General features: G+C 34.7%; 2 protein-coding genes across 9 annotated transcripts in view; one reads left to right on the top strand and one right to left on the bottom strand.

The window, feature by feature from the left end:
• The window catches only part of LOC119835926 (polyhomeotic-proximal chromatin protein-like), a 34,121-nt gene extending 28,455 nt beyond the window's left edge, over positions 1-5,666 (top strand). For 5 of the 8 annotated variants that reach the window (XM_038361058.1, XM_038361062.1, XM_038361064.1 and 2 more), the window contains 4 exons: positions 86-185; positions 607-767; positions 1,432-1,654; positions 2,928-5,666. In XM_038361058.1, the coding sequence (XP_038216986.1) occupies positions 86-185; positions 607-767; positions 1,432-1,653 (483 nt within the window). In that variant the 3' untranslated portion in view covers position 1,654; positions 2,928-5,666. The remainder of the gene's footprint in view (positions 1-85; positions 186-606; positions 768-1,431; positions 1,655-2,927) is intronic. The other 3 variants (XM_038361060.1, XM_038361065.1, XM_038361059.1) reach the window with 2 other exon arrangements.
• Positions 5,667-6,358: 692 nt separating this feature from the next.
• Positions 6,359-13,936, bottom strand: LOC119835890 (angiopoietin-related protein 7-like). Its single transcript, XM_038360989.1, has 8 exons — positions 13,394-13,936; positions 9,709-9,859; positions 9,312-9,404; positions 8,989-9,145; positions 8,315-8,579; positions 7,839-7,965; positions 7,392-7,545; positions 6,359-6,865 (listed from the first exon to the last, which is right to left on the bottom strand). The coding sequence occupies exons 1-8, from the start codon at positions 13,908-13,910 to the stop codon at positions 6,713-6,715; spliced, it is 1,617 nt and encodes a 538-aa protein (XP_038216917.1). The 5' UTR covers positions 13,911-13,936; the 3' UTR covers positions 6,359-6,712.
• Between the last annotated feature and the right edge of the window lie 156 nt (positions 13,937-14,092).

Genomic DNA, 14,092 nt, shown 5'->3' on the forward strand with positions numbered 1-14,092 from the left:
TCTTAAAAAGTTATACGTGTTTTATTATAAAGTATGTAGTATATTTTAAGGTGATCGTCTAAGATGTATTCTTATAATAACAAAGATAAATTATTTGGCTAAGGTAAACCGACCCCTTCGGGAGTGGGGTACCGCGGATAAGGATCAGGATAAAGAGAACAAGATACCATCGGATGAACCATCGCGTATGTATTCATATTTAATATATTTAATGTAATAGTCTATTTTTTTTTTTTTCATTTATCTTGTTAGTATTGGTTAAGTCTTCGATACTCGTGTTTTTTTACATACTCGGCGTATATGGGCTGAAAAACTTAATATTTAATGTTGGTTACAATATTTGCATTTTGGTGCCTTTTATCATTTGACCTATATGAAAAGGTAATTTGTTTGCATTTGACAATTTGGTTGTATAACGACCTAACACCTCGCCTTATGCTGGTCACTCACATTCATATGAAAGTCCAAAACCATAAGTAGAGGTCGGCACGTATCGCATTTCCAAATGTTTATTCCATACGCATTTGTACATTATACAAATTTTTGTACGCAAGTTAGTGACACCCTGAAAGTACTTCAATCATTGACCGTAAAACTATGAAATAGGCAAGAAACAGAAGCTGGAGAGCAACCCGTTGCCGCGCATCAGCTCCAGCAACGAGACGAGCGCGCCGAGCACCAGCCAGAGCAAGCCGGAGCCGCCGCCCATGGACACCACTGAGCCAGCGCCTGATGAAGCGAAGATACCCAATGCGCATAAGTGGACGGTTAGTGTGATCGCTTTTTATTTGTGCTTTTTTATATCAACAAGAGATCTCTCTCTGGTTCCTTTCGGAATAGAATCATGTAATTTAAGTACGAGCTTGCCGGTGAGGCATAATAAGAAGGTACTCAGTATGCATAAATTAGAGTGAATGTTATTTTATTTTATCAAATAAATGTCATACATAGACATCATAAAACGGTGAAGAAAACATCGTGATTAAACAACCGGCATGTCTAAAAATCAAAAGTACGAGACCATGTGACAGTTGCCAACCCTCATAGTAGGCCTGTGTCCCAGCAGTAGGAACATATATGGGCTGATGATGATGGTGGTGATAATAGATATCATTATAATAATTTTACATAATTTTAACGATACGATTTAAACGATATAAAAATAATTGCGCGATACACACAAAGTTTTCGCCTTGACTTATTTATTAATAATTTACGATTTCATTGTAATTCCCTAGTTCAATGTATGACAAGTCTTTCTGGACCCCTCTCCCCCCGTATAATATTACGTAACAATTGACACATCGCCTCCATATATTATATACACCGATCAATTGTATTTTAAAAATATATTAAAATGGAATTCATACTCATAGCTACTCTAATCACTACATTACTAAAATACATTGAATGTCGATTGATCGCTTGCAGGTGACCGAAGTGTGCGAGTTCATCCGCAACATACCCGGGTGCGCGGGCTACGCGGACGAGTTCCTCATGCAGGAGGTGGACGGCGAGGCGCTGCTGCTCATCAAGCCGGAGCACCTGGTGATGGCGCTGTCGATGAAGCTCGGCCCCGCGCTCAAGATCGTCGCCTGCATCGACTCGCTGCGCCCGGAGGCGGAGCAGCCGGCGGCCGATGCGGCCGAATGAGGTGACCACATCCGCACATGTCATGTTCTACTATCCTACTAATATTATAAATGCGAAAGTTTGTGAGGATGTGTGTATGTTTGTTACTTTTTCACTCAAAAACTGCTGAACCGATTTGCAGTGAAATTTGGTACATGGATAGTTGGACAACTGGAATAACAAATACGTAATTTTTATCCCAATGTTTCAACGGGATACACACATACGCGGGTGAAACCGCGGGGCGCAGCTAGTATACATATAATATGTCATATGTACGTAGTGACGTGCACGCACATTGACGTTTAGGTATGTCACCGTATCATAGTTAACTATGGAAAAATTGTGATCCGTAATATATTGCCTACAATTTAACGCATTGTTTTTCGGTAGATAAATAATGTAGGTAATCTATCGATGAGATTTTTTTTTATTTTGATAATGGGCATTCAATATAATGTGATGCCACCTGCACCGTGATGGATGTTTGGTGAAACAAAACAATGTAAAAAAAAACATGTAAATACAGTGAAACTTGGTTAAGTGGGACCTGGAAACCTCCATAACTGGAACTCATGCTGAGGTCCCAACACTTTGGCACTGAATTACCTCTGTTATTGGGACGAGGTAAACCTCAATATCTGGGATTTGTTCTTTCGATTTATCATCATAGTTACCTCTATAACTGAGACAGCAAGTAAATTTTATATGCATAAACCTCTGTAACTGAGATAACATGGTTTCTTTACTCATTCTTATTGTACCCACAAATTCCACACGCAATTCCAAGTACGTAAGTACAAATTTTGAGCTTCAATTACCTTCAGTTTTAGTTTCGCTTTCGAAAAATTTTAATGTTGATTGACAATTGTACCTGTACCTCACCTCTATTAATGGAACCCTCTGTAAATGAGACAGATATTTATTTATACCTGTATATCTGAGACACTGGGTAAGTGGAATACCTCTATTAGTGAAACGACATTGCAGGTCCCTTGATGTCTCACTTAACCAGGTTTCACTGTATATATAAAAGTATATTCTCTTATTAAATAACTGCGATACATATGCTCACGAAATATAATTCATTTATTGCAAGCAAATTTTATGACAATATTTCGACAGTTCGCAATCTCACGAATTATATTATATTCTAACGGTATTAACAATCTTACATCGGCATAATACATAAACATGCAAGCAAAATATATAAATAAATACAATACTCACCATACAAATTCACGATTTACGGTATTTGTTGAACATATAACAATATGGGTGTTTTTTATTTCCAGATTGGTATTAAGGTCCGCCGGTGTAGCGGGCCTGCCTCAAAGAGGCGAAGCAAAGTGTTCATTCTTAGTTATTATTGTTTTCCTTTCGAATATTATTCTACATCTCCTTGTGCTATTGTTTACGGCGCGGTTAAAATTGGAATACGAACTCAATCAATCGTTTGTAACTATCGATAAACGCCATTGGTGCGGTTTCGATAATTTATACGCGATGTATGGATGAATATATGTATGCAAGAAATTAATGATAATTATAATACGATAGTGATAATCTGTTGTGTAGTACATAGTTTATAATTAAGGTTTGCTTATATTGAGACCTTTCGCGCTGTGTGAAAGGTCGGATAATATTAATTATTGATATATATTTAATAATAAATAGTTTAATATATAACCCATACATGTGTTCATCCAAAAACGTTACTGATTCTAATCGCGCCGTGATATGTTATTACTCGTTTTTGTATATAGATTAATTATTTAATTATTTATGTTTCGTATAAGCCGCTGAGGGATATGTGTATATTTAATTGTGTCCGAGCATTGTTATTCGATATTTAACGGGCTTCTACTCACCACTAATTTGTTTCTCACAAAAATAATTCTATATTCCACAATAGACGGCGGACCACGTCAATAAGTTAGGCTTAGTTAGGTAATAATTAAGTTAGGTGCGATACAATTAAATTGATAATTATATGTGTATGTTTAAGGTTAAATTAAGCGGGAATATAGAAATATTTTTTTTTTCGTTTTCATATTACATTGCGGTCAATAAAATCAACATCATATTTATTATAATTTCAATTAAAACACGGTGGGTATAAGCGCAGTGAAAAATTTGTTGTGAATGTTTTATATCGCTTTTACAATTTTTTTTTTAATTGGATAATGTTTTTATGAAATCACTTACAAGTTTTAGTCATTTTTTTTTGTATCTCCATTTTGTTATAGTCGGAAGCGCGACGTCGACACGATTGCTTTTTATTTGTCGAGTAATAAAATATTTGTGAATATAAAGTGTGATATTGTCGAACTTGGACACAGAATCGTTTCTGACCTCGCGATTCGCCATTAATTCGTCTTCTGCATCAGCACCTTCACTGGACATATGTCGATAGCTCCGCCTACTTAGAGTTAAGTGTATTTTATTCGCTTTTTTATATTATTCTCAAATTTCGCTAGCTTTAAGTTGATTTACGCACTTGATTTCATCTCAACGAGCCTGCATGCTTTCTTCTATGGTTTTTGCATCTCTCTAACGATATTAAGTTCAAATTATTATAGTTGATTGGAATTACCGTTGGTTACTTTTTTGAGTTCAACTACAATTATTTCAATGTGCTTGTTATTTGTTTTATACTGGCATTTGGGCAAATTTTCTACCATGATACCTACATGCATGTATTCAGAGTCGCAGTACCTTTCTAATAAATGTTTTCTATACGCTTCTTCATTACTTATCCGTTTAAGTACTTGTGTTGTCTCAGTGATGTCGTTTTTTTTTTTTTGCGTTTAATGATTTTTTTCATTTCTTCATTTAAGTGTATAAGCCAATTAACCATCCGAAACTAGTCTCCTCATTGCACTCGTGTGGTGAACGTGGGATTGTGTTATTTATATATTTGTGTGTTCATAAGGAATTATATGTTTCATGTGTGTCCGTCGAGGTGTTGGGTTCGTGTATGGTTTAGGTTTAGGTGTACATAACGCAAGGCAAGTGCAATTTTAATGTGCGCGTCTCTTTAAAACCATATTAATTTCTTTTATAGGTATGCAATGTTTGTTTTTCAAAATTGAACATGAACTATTGTCTATGGTGCTACTAAGTTTTTATTTACATCGTCTGATTGCGAACTCTTATTAGAATTGTGTAAGTTTTAGTTTGTAGTTTTTATTACATGTATATATATATTTTTTTATTTTTTATTTCTTGTATATTTAGTTACGGATCACTCTAGATTAAATTATATTTAGATTATTATACGTAGTTGAAATATAGCCAGCGTTGTTGTATTCATGTTGTTGATGTAACATCTCAGGGAGTGTTAGCTCGTGTATATATAAGAGTATATTCGGAACGATATTGGATACCAAAACGATACCAGGTCAGTATATGTTTAGCTTTGGGAATCTGAAGTTTTACAAGAGCAAATGAATATTTTAAGATGACGTATTGTACGTGAGAGGTTGTATATTTTGGCGTTTCGGCGAGGAGCGTGTCGGACACGCGTCACTTTGTGTTCTATAGAATTTTACAAGACTAATAACTATGTCAAAAATCTTATGTGAAAAGTCCACTATATTAAATCGGTTAAGATTTTTAATTGCTGCAAGTTGTTATATTAATTTCTTTTGTATCGATCTATCTTAGTTGTTAGAGGGGTTCGCGAGCGCATTGCGTTTGAGGAATTCTGTATACCAGGTTAGTGTTAACGTTTGGAGAGTTGATCATGCATTTTGGGCAGAAATACATCGGCTTACGGCCCTAGGTTAATTAGTAAATGTAAAAATTAGCGTTGATTTAAGTATTTCATGTGGCTTATGTATTTCTGGACAATATTAATAAATAATATATTTGAATGAGAGTCCCATTTCGAAAGCCAAGTAACTTATTTTATCATTACGGTTCCGTTTCTTGTGTTGTACATTGAAAGGACTGCTGTCCACTGTTGCTCAATTTAATCGAAGCTAATTTTTTCTCATCTGTATTAATCAAAATAAATGGAATGAGACTGACTTTTTGTTTTTATTCACCTAATGCGTGTGTAAAATTACTAATACAGACTTTTGTTTGTGTTAAGCAAAATATCTCAATAAGGTAAGGGTAATATTAATAGTTTCTATAATCCTTAATGTTATTATAATTCTTTGTTTAGTATGTCTATAAATAATACGTCTATATTTTTATTTGAAATTAAATGTCCATATTGGTTGTCCCCACCCCTGTAATGGCGGCTTATATATAATATTGAAGGAGTCAGTCACGTGACGTCAGAGACGTGATTATATATACATATACTAAAGTAAAAAGAAAATACTCAAGCGCCTTAGATTTTGTTATTTTGCATGCTCCAACATGTCACTGAGATAAAATATACATTACTCTTACGATTTAGATCCATTAGATCCATTATCCATAGATTTAGATTTTTCTAATCCGCTATAAAATATCGATAATTCGCTAAACTTAGAGAATTGTCGATTTTTTATTTCCTGCGGTTCGTCTGAGCGCAACCACCAATATTAACTGTTAATACTTTTTGGTAAGGTAAGGTACCTTCCCCTATTATTAATGTGACGCGCTAGAGTAAATCCCAAAATCCCCTCTTGGGCTCCTTTACAATACATTTTGCACTGGGCATTTATGTCACAATAGTACAGATAAATAACATTGATTTATAGAAATAAAAGAATTACTTGTAATTTAGTAAAACTTTATTTGCATCCAATTTCAATATTCACATAATATAATGTTTTAACAAACATTGAAATTTAGGAGCTGTAAAAGAAACAGAGCTAAAATAATGCATTGAAGACGTTTATATACAAAAACCCTATATTCAGCGTAAATATTGTGTATAATAGATATTTAAATGAAGGAGCATCACACAGATTTTATACTACCTGAACGAAAAATGTAGGTAAATCTGCAACAATTTCTCAGAAAATCCACTGATAATTTTGTTTGTCAAAAACTAGTGACTTCATACTGCTTCATATAAATATAACATAATCATTGGCTGCAATAAGGGTTTTTATATCCGTTAATATTGTATGTATATTTAAGCATAAGTCGGGAAGAATCCTTCCGCGTGCACATTATCCTCGAAGCGGTAGGGCGGACGCGCTCGGCCCATGTCGTAGGGGCCTCTCACGTCTTTGTGAGGCGGCTTTTGTTTCTCGTTCGGCCTCGGTTTCGGTGCTTCGAGAATTTTCTAGAATAAACATATAGGTAAGAACCTACCAGAAAAAAGAGTACTGTATCTTTGTTATTTATAAATAAGGCAAATTAGAAGATTCGATTGACAGTTGCGTCGTATATTCTCAATGAATGTAGATTCAATTGCAATACTAATTCTAACTGCTACTAATCATAACCTACTTTGAATTAGTGCTGGCGATATTGATGAATCTATCAGGAATATATTCGGCCTTCCAATCTGAGAATTGGTTTGAGAATCGATCAAAACACGTAAGTAGTTATTTATCCTAAGAGGGAAACTGACAAAACTAGTAAGATAAACATAGATTACTTTAATAAATACAAAAAAGGCAAAAAACTGAAATACTACCCGCTGCTTCACCAGTGTGTTCAAAGGAAATTCCCATGGGAATGAAATATTACAGTCTGGTTTAAAAAGACAATTTTTTTTTTAGCTTCCCTTAACATGTCCATTGATCTTGACATGAAAGAAACTAAATAAACTAGAAACACACTATTTATTATAGCGAGTATTGTACCCTTGATTGTTCAGCATCTGTGGGCCGGCTGGCCGGCAGGGGTCGTATCATCATCCTCGTTTTGGCGAGCGGAGTGCTCGGCCCCATGAACGAGATCCAGTATATCGACTGACCGTGGTGCTCATCTGATGTCGTGTATTTGCCATTCAAGTTACTGGAAAAGTGGAATTATTGTAGGGTTTCCTTAAGATTCCCAAGACAGTACAGTATCTATAGAGTTTTACGAACCCACCATATTTATAAGTAGGTACCTGCAGAAGCTCTAAGTACCTACTTACTAATGTAATTACAATATCTAAGCAAATATACCCACATTTATTTTAATTTTTTTTCGTTTAACGTAAAATATAGATCGCATATTTGAAATATCAATTCAACCATATAAAATGCTAATAAATTCCTATTTTTCCATATAACTGTAATATGATGTACGATTGGTTTTGATACCTTTTATCGCATTCCTTATACCACCACGAGCCACCGTGTTCCACCGCACACGCACCGTCTCTCCACTCGTCATTGTCTACGTCATAAGTCGAGAACTTCTGCCCCGCGTGGTATGATAATGAATCACCTTAAAACGAACGTTAATTTAATTATGACCTCACAATTTAAGCACTACAATCAAAGAATCAAGAGGACTTCTTTTTATATCTGAGTCATAAAAATAAATGAACATTAAATAAATCTCGTCCCATCAAATAGCAGAAGTCAGAGTGTAGGTTCAGCTAAATGAATAACTTTTAAACTTCGAGATTGTTAATTGGACATACTTGATTATATCTGGAAAAGTGATTCCTCATAAATACAAGGGTGCCCACTAGTCTATTCGTATATTCATAAGAAAAACATCCCTGGCATACATATGTGTGATATTAATTACTTATATATGATAATAAATAATTATTTATTTTTATATTTACCAGCGTTTCCTCGATAAGACCCTAACGTACTTATTCTGTATCCCTCATACTCCGGCCCAACAGTGAAGACGGAATACGATGCCGACACCTCTTGCCCCGTCTGAGCTTCCATTTCGATCCTTAATTCGTAAAGCTTTTGGTTCGTGAGGTAATTAATCTTTTCCAGTCCGAGCCAGAACTCGCCAGCTAAGTTTCCAAAACCATGCTTATAGTCGGACCAGCTCTTGTAGAAGTCTTGCGAACCGTCAAAGCGATTCTGTATGACCTAAAAATTGATAATAAAGGATGTAAGCGAATCTAACAACAAATTTAAATAGCTGTAATAAAAGAGTTTATATAATACTCCTTCGCAATACAAGGGCCTCAAAATGTAAGGAAAACAGTCGTTTCGTCAATCATTATATAGTATTATGGTCTATATTATTATTAGCTTTCCGCACGCAACTTCGCTACTCATCCTCTGTCTTATGGCTGTTCTCTAACTAACTTAGGTACTCTGTACCGAATGAAATCCAGATCCGTCGAAATGTTCCTGATATTAGCGTGTTCAAGCAAACAAACAAACTCTTCAGGTAAATAAATATATTTGTATAGACTATAGAGCAAAAGTTACTACGTTTACTGTATAGTCTATTTGCTATACTATATTAATATATTTAGCTTAAAAAACTTACAGTCCAACCTCCGCCAACCGTGCTAAGATCGCAAAGTACATAGAAGGGCTCCATATCATCCGGACGAATCTTGTAGATTCCGGACACATTAAACCCTTGCATTTGAATTTCTTGACAATCCGTCGGGTACCTTTCAATGCGGTCTACTCGTCCAAACCTGACGGTTATGTCGAAATTGTGATCAATATATTGCATTTCTTAAAACCTTTGTGATACATTTCATTTATTTGTTTTATTCACAATCATTTCAGTTGCTGTATTTTTATTTAGCTTAACATTTACGGCTAAAATTTATTCAAGTATAAATTATTGTTAATACTTACTTGCAGTCACACTTTTTCGTTTTTTGTTCTTGCAGCGCTCTTCTAAACTCTGAAATTAGGCCAATGGCTTCCAAGGATCCTCCAACATCAGTTCTAGGTATTATCACACAAAAAATAATAACATGGTTATGGTTATTAATATGATGTACACAAATCGTATTACTTGCTTACTCGCCTAAATATTTGCCAGTGTATGTGAACAGAAAAACGAAAAAATACTGCCCATTTAAAATGTCTGTTTGTGATGAAATTTTGGATACTACAGGTAATTGCTTTGATTACATATATTTTAATGAAAAAGGTACCCGCACAAAAATCTAAGAAACAAAATAATTAAAGGTAAACTTGATAAGGGAATTACAATTGCATACAATTAACTAGCAGAACTAATTCTTACTTTGCGACTATTCGAGCGCTCTGACGGGATTTTACTTCTGATATAACAGATGCAATGGATTCGATGCTCGACATTATGTTTTTCATGTGACTCTCTAAATACGCGAGCCGGTTGTCTAGCGAGGCGTCCACTTGATACTCGCCTCCTTCCACTGGAAAAATTTATTCAGATAATAAGTATAATAAGTATGCCGTTTATCTTAGATTTGATACACGGTAATTTAAGGACAAGGAGTGGACCATTTTCCCCGTGAAAATAATTCGTGATGAATTATTTGGAATTTTCCAATGTAGGCTATTATTATATATTTTGTACTATCTATAATCTGCATTGTATACTATTATGAATTTATACATTGTATATATTCAGGATGCTGGTTACATGTTCGGATACAGTCAATAGATAGAAGCCATTGATTTTTGGAGCGGGGAGAAGCACGTGACCATATTTCACCTCCCCTTCAGCCTGCCACCCTTACTTTACATTTAGATACTATTAGCAATTATATTCTGTGATTCAGATACGAGTTGGACACTTATTGGCTTGAATTATTTTTCAAAATACCTGATAATTAAATATGAAAACTAAAAATATAAAAAATAGTAAACGAGTATTTGCAGAAATATAACATTATTAGCTGTGCCCCGCAGTTTCACCCGTGTAAGTCCGTATCCCGTAGGAATATCGGGATAAAAAGTTGCCTATGTGTTACTCCAGTTGTCCAGCTATGTATGTACCAAATTTCATTGCAATCGGTTTATTAGTTTTGGCGTGAAAGAGCAACAAACACACACACATCCTTACAAACTTTCGCATTTATAATATTAAGTAAGTATTAGTAGGATATTAGAAAAGTTCTTTCCAAATTTGCTAGAAATTTTAATTCAAAATATTACCCTTTGCAGACGCTCGTGGATTTTTTTCGAAATAACGCTTTATCTCTATTAAATCCGTATTAATCTTTTCTAATGCTGGTTCAAATTTTTCTGAATTTCCCATATTTTGTATGGCTTTAAATATCTCCGTTAAATACTTAAGAATGCTATTGGTTTTCTCGTGTATTTCTATGTCTAATCTGTTTAATCTGAAATCTATGCTTTCCACCTTTTTGAGGTACTGTTCACTGGATGTGATCGACTCCACCAGCTTTTCTATTACCATTTCATTGTCAGTCGTCGATGGCGATTGAGCGATTCTCGTGGAATTCTTATGGCGTTTCGAAGTCAACATAGCATCAGTTAATTCGCTCTCATATTCCTTTTTCCACAACGATTTGTCACCGAGATCATTTTTTCGCTTCCCTTGCTTGTCTCTATTACCGTCACAAGTTATGCCAGTTAGAAATATTAGAATGACAAAATAACGGACCATTGCGAGAAGCAATCAACAAGTATGATGTCCAACGACTGGCGCATCTCAATCATGTCTCGATCATCGGATAGTTTACAAATTATAAGATGACCAAACAAAAACACTCTTACAATAAGAATACCTTCCCTGTGACTCTTCGAACGTGTGAATAGTGAACCATGCTCTTATTATTATTTTTCTACGTTATAAATATACCAAGACTTCATCGAAGAAAATACAATTTAAGATAACAAACATACAGTTTAGATAGTATAAAAAGTGGTCATTATTTATGTGGCTTTTATGTATAATCAACACTAATATAATAAAGAGGAAAACTTTGTTTGTTTGTTTGGTTGTAATGAATAGGCTCAAAAACTACTGGAGCGATTTTAAAAATTCTTTCACCGTTACACCGTAACATAGGCTATATTTTATTTTGGAAAAAAAGGGTTCCGTAACATAATTGAAATATCCAAACCAGTATACCTATAAAGCTGAAGGGTTAGTTAGTTCGTTTGATTTTATTTAAACTCAAATATATAACTCTAATCGCAATAATTCAGATATTCAACGTTTGTTTGTTTGAACGTGCTAATCTCAGGAACTACTGGTCCGTTTTGAATTCTTTCAGTTTTAGATGCCCTGCAATAAAAGTATTTAGGGAGAATTTAGGCTTTATATGTACCACGGGCGAAGCCGGGGCGGACAGCCGGTGAAGATATAAGTTGGTAAAGTTTGATTATATAACAAGTAGATAACAACGTATCATTTTTCGCCGATTTGTCTCAACTGTCATTTGATTCTTTTAAATATTTGATTTTATGAGATATACGAATATTAAGAACGTATACGACATTACTTTTTGCTTATTCGAACAGCCATTTACTAAAGATATTAGTATCAAATGACCTGATGATCTGTTTTATTTGTTTTCCTTTATTATTAACATCTAATGCATTTTATAAAAGTAGTTTTAAAGTTAACGAAAGCACGAACTATTGATTTTGGAGGTAATATAATAGTTAGTGTAATCAATCAATAAGATTATTATTATTCTGAAACATTAGCTTTCCGTCTGCAGCTTCGCTCGCGTAGGCTACAAAATTCTTTACTTCGTGAATTTTGGAAAGAGGCAGGTATATATTTTTTACGACTTTATGGTCGTATATCTCGTCAAGAGTTTATATCTCTTCTAATTTTAATAATTCTATAGTTAGATTTTTTTCTCACGAGAGCGGAAATTGTTGTATGATATTTTCATTCCGCGTTTGGACAAATGGAGTATTGGCATATGAACATTATCTTTGAAAAAATCGGTATAAGTATTGGCTGAAACTGGAGGTTGTTTAGAATCGGAGCTGATGGGTCGCATGTTGGTAAGATAGGTGGCGTCCAACAGTGCCCATGAACATATAAGGAAAGGTTTGTCGACAGGACTGGAAAGAGTGAGGAAATGGATAAGGGCTTCCGTCTCCCTCACTCGATAGATGTATGTCTGCTACTCTGTCGAAACGGTAGTAGTGTAAAAAAATTATATCGATAAATGTTTGTAAAAAATATTTGAGTTTGAGTTTGAGTGTCACACAAAAACTGCTAAACAGATTTTGATTATATTAGGTATGGTAAATTATGTATGGTTAGGTTAACATTTTTTATGAGTATAAGGTACTTTGCAGGTACTTAATTAAAAATAATAATTAAATAATATCAACTGTAAACCTCCTATGTAATTTTAGACAAATTATTTACGACACAGTGCATGACTTTCGAATTCAATTAGTAATCTAGGTTGGGGTGGCTGGTGGTGGTTAGTACTTGGGGTGGTAGAAAGGGGTGCAATGGGGTGAACAGCACGCCTGCGCACTGAACGACCTTTGAGACACGATACGTAATTTCCACCTTCATAAATATGGACATATACAATACAACAGGATACAAAGAAATATATAATCGGAAAAAATACGCTATATCTGGGTTTCAAATAAAGCAAATCACAATGTTTAGGGAACCTGTGATATGTGTTATAATTACGTATATTATAATTGATCACAGCACTTACGGGTGTTAAATCCTATCTTGTCTTAAGAGATAAGAGAAAATTGCATAAACATTGCATAAGGGCATGAATGATGAGAGCACGAGGCACCCTTGTTACGGATCTCTTTCACCAAACGATTTTAAACGGTTCAGGTGCTCTGTTAATTGTACTCATTTTTTCACACCTCTCATATTATTTGTCACACTTTCATAATATGATCCTTATTTAAACAATAGTAGACAGTATTTAATAAACTAACGCACGTCAATAAATTAAAGCAATGAATGTACCTACCTCTCATTTTTGGTAAGACCTTTACTTTTTCGGAAACAGCTTGTTGCAATTTGTCCAAATCATGTTTCAGACTCCTTAAAGTTTTCTCCATTACGTCTTGCGGCGTCGCGGCAGTTTTAGCAATTCTTAAAACCTCAGCCAAATATTTCAATATTGTATTTGTCCTATCATGAAAGTTAGCATCTAAATGATTGATCTTTTTTTCTACGGATTCGACCATTTTAAGATATCTTTCGCTAGCCATCAGTGTGTCGACAAACTTTTCTACAACCATTTCACCTTTCAATGAACGACCTGTGGTCGTTGGTGCATGGGTCAAGTTATACTTTGATCTCACTTGCAAGTTGCCGATGTCGTCGTCTTCTTCATCTCTCAAATATTCCCTTCTTGCGGCACATGAGCAAATTAATGTAATTAAAGATAAGTATAAGATGTGGGTATACATTGTGCAAGGCCGGCTGTCGGCTCCCACGAAATACCTCACAATGAATGTGCAAGGAGAAATCATGTTTAACATGGAGCTCACTTATTTTAAAACATTCGCTTCTTACGGGTATCATTGTATGAGTTTTTAAAACAAATAATATTATATATCTGTGTGATTGCATACATTATGAACTTACCTACCTACCTACTTCCGTAAACGCTGCGTCATGTATATTCAAATTGAGAAGTGATATCATGTATTACAGGAAAATG

Source organism: Zerene cesonia, chromosome Z, assembly GCF_012273895.1.
Source record: "Zerene cesonia ecotype Mississippi chromosome Z, Zerene_cesonia_1.1, whole genome shotgun sequence".
In the NCBI taxonomy this organism is placed as follows: domain Eukaryota; kingdom Metazoa; phylum Arthropoda; class Insecta; order Lepidoptera; family Pieridae; genus Zerene; species Zerene cesonia.

Excerpts from the sequence above, each read along its gene's own strand:
- LOC119835890 (XM_038360989.1), bottom strand. The coding sequence starts at position 13,910 with ATGTTAAACATGATTTCTCCTTGCACATTCATTGTGAGGTATTTCGTG. Across the intron at positions 9,405-9,708 it reads AGCGCTCGAATAGTCGCAAA|AACTGATGTTGGAGGATCCT; the intron begins GTAAGAATTAGT and ends GATAATACCTAG. Across the intron at positions 7,966-8,314 it reads GTCTTATCGAGGAAACGCTG|GTGATTCATTATCATACCAC; the intron begins GTAAATATAAAA and ends GTTCGTTTTAAG.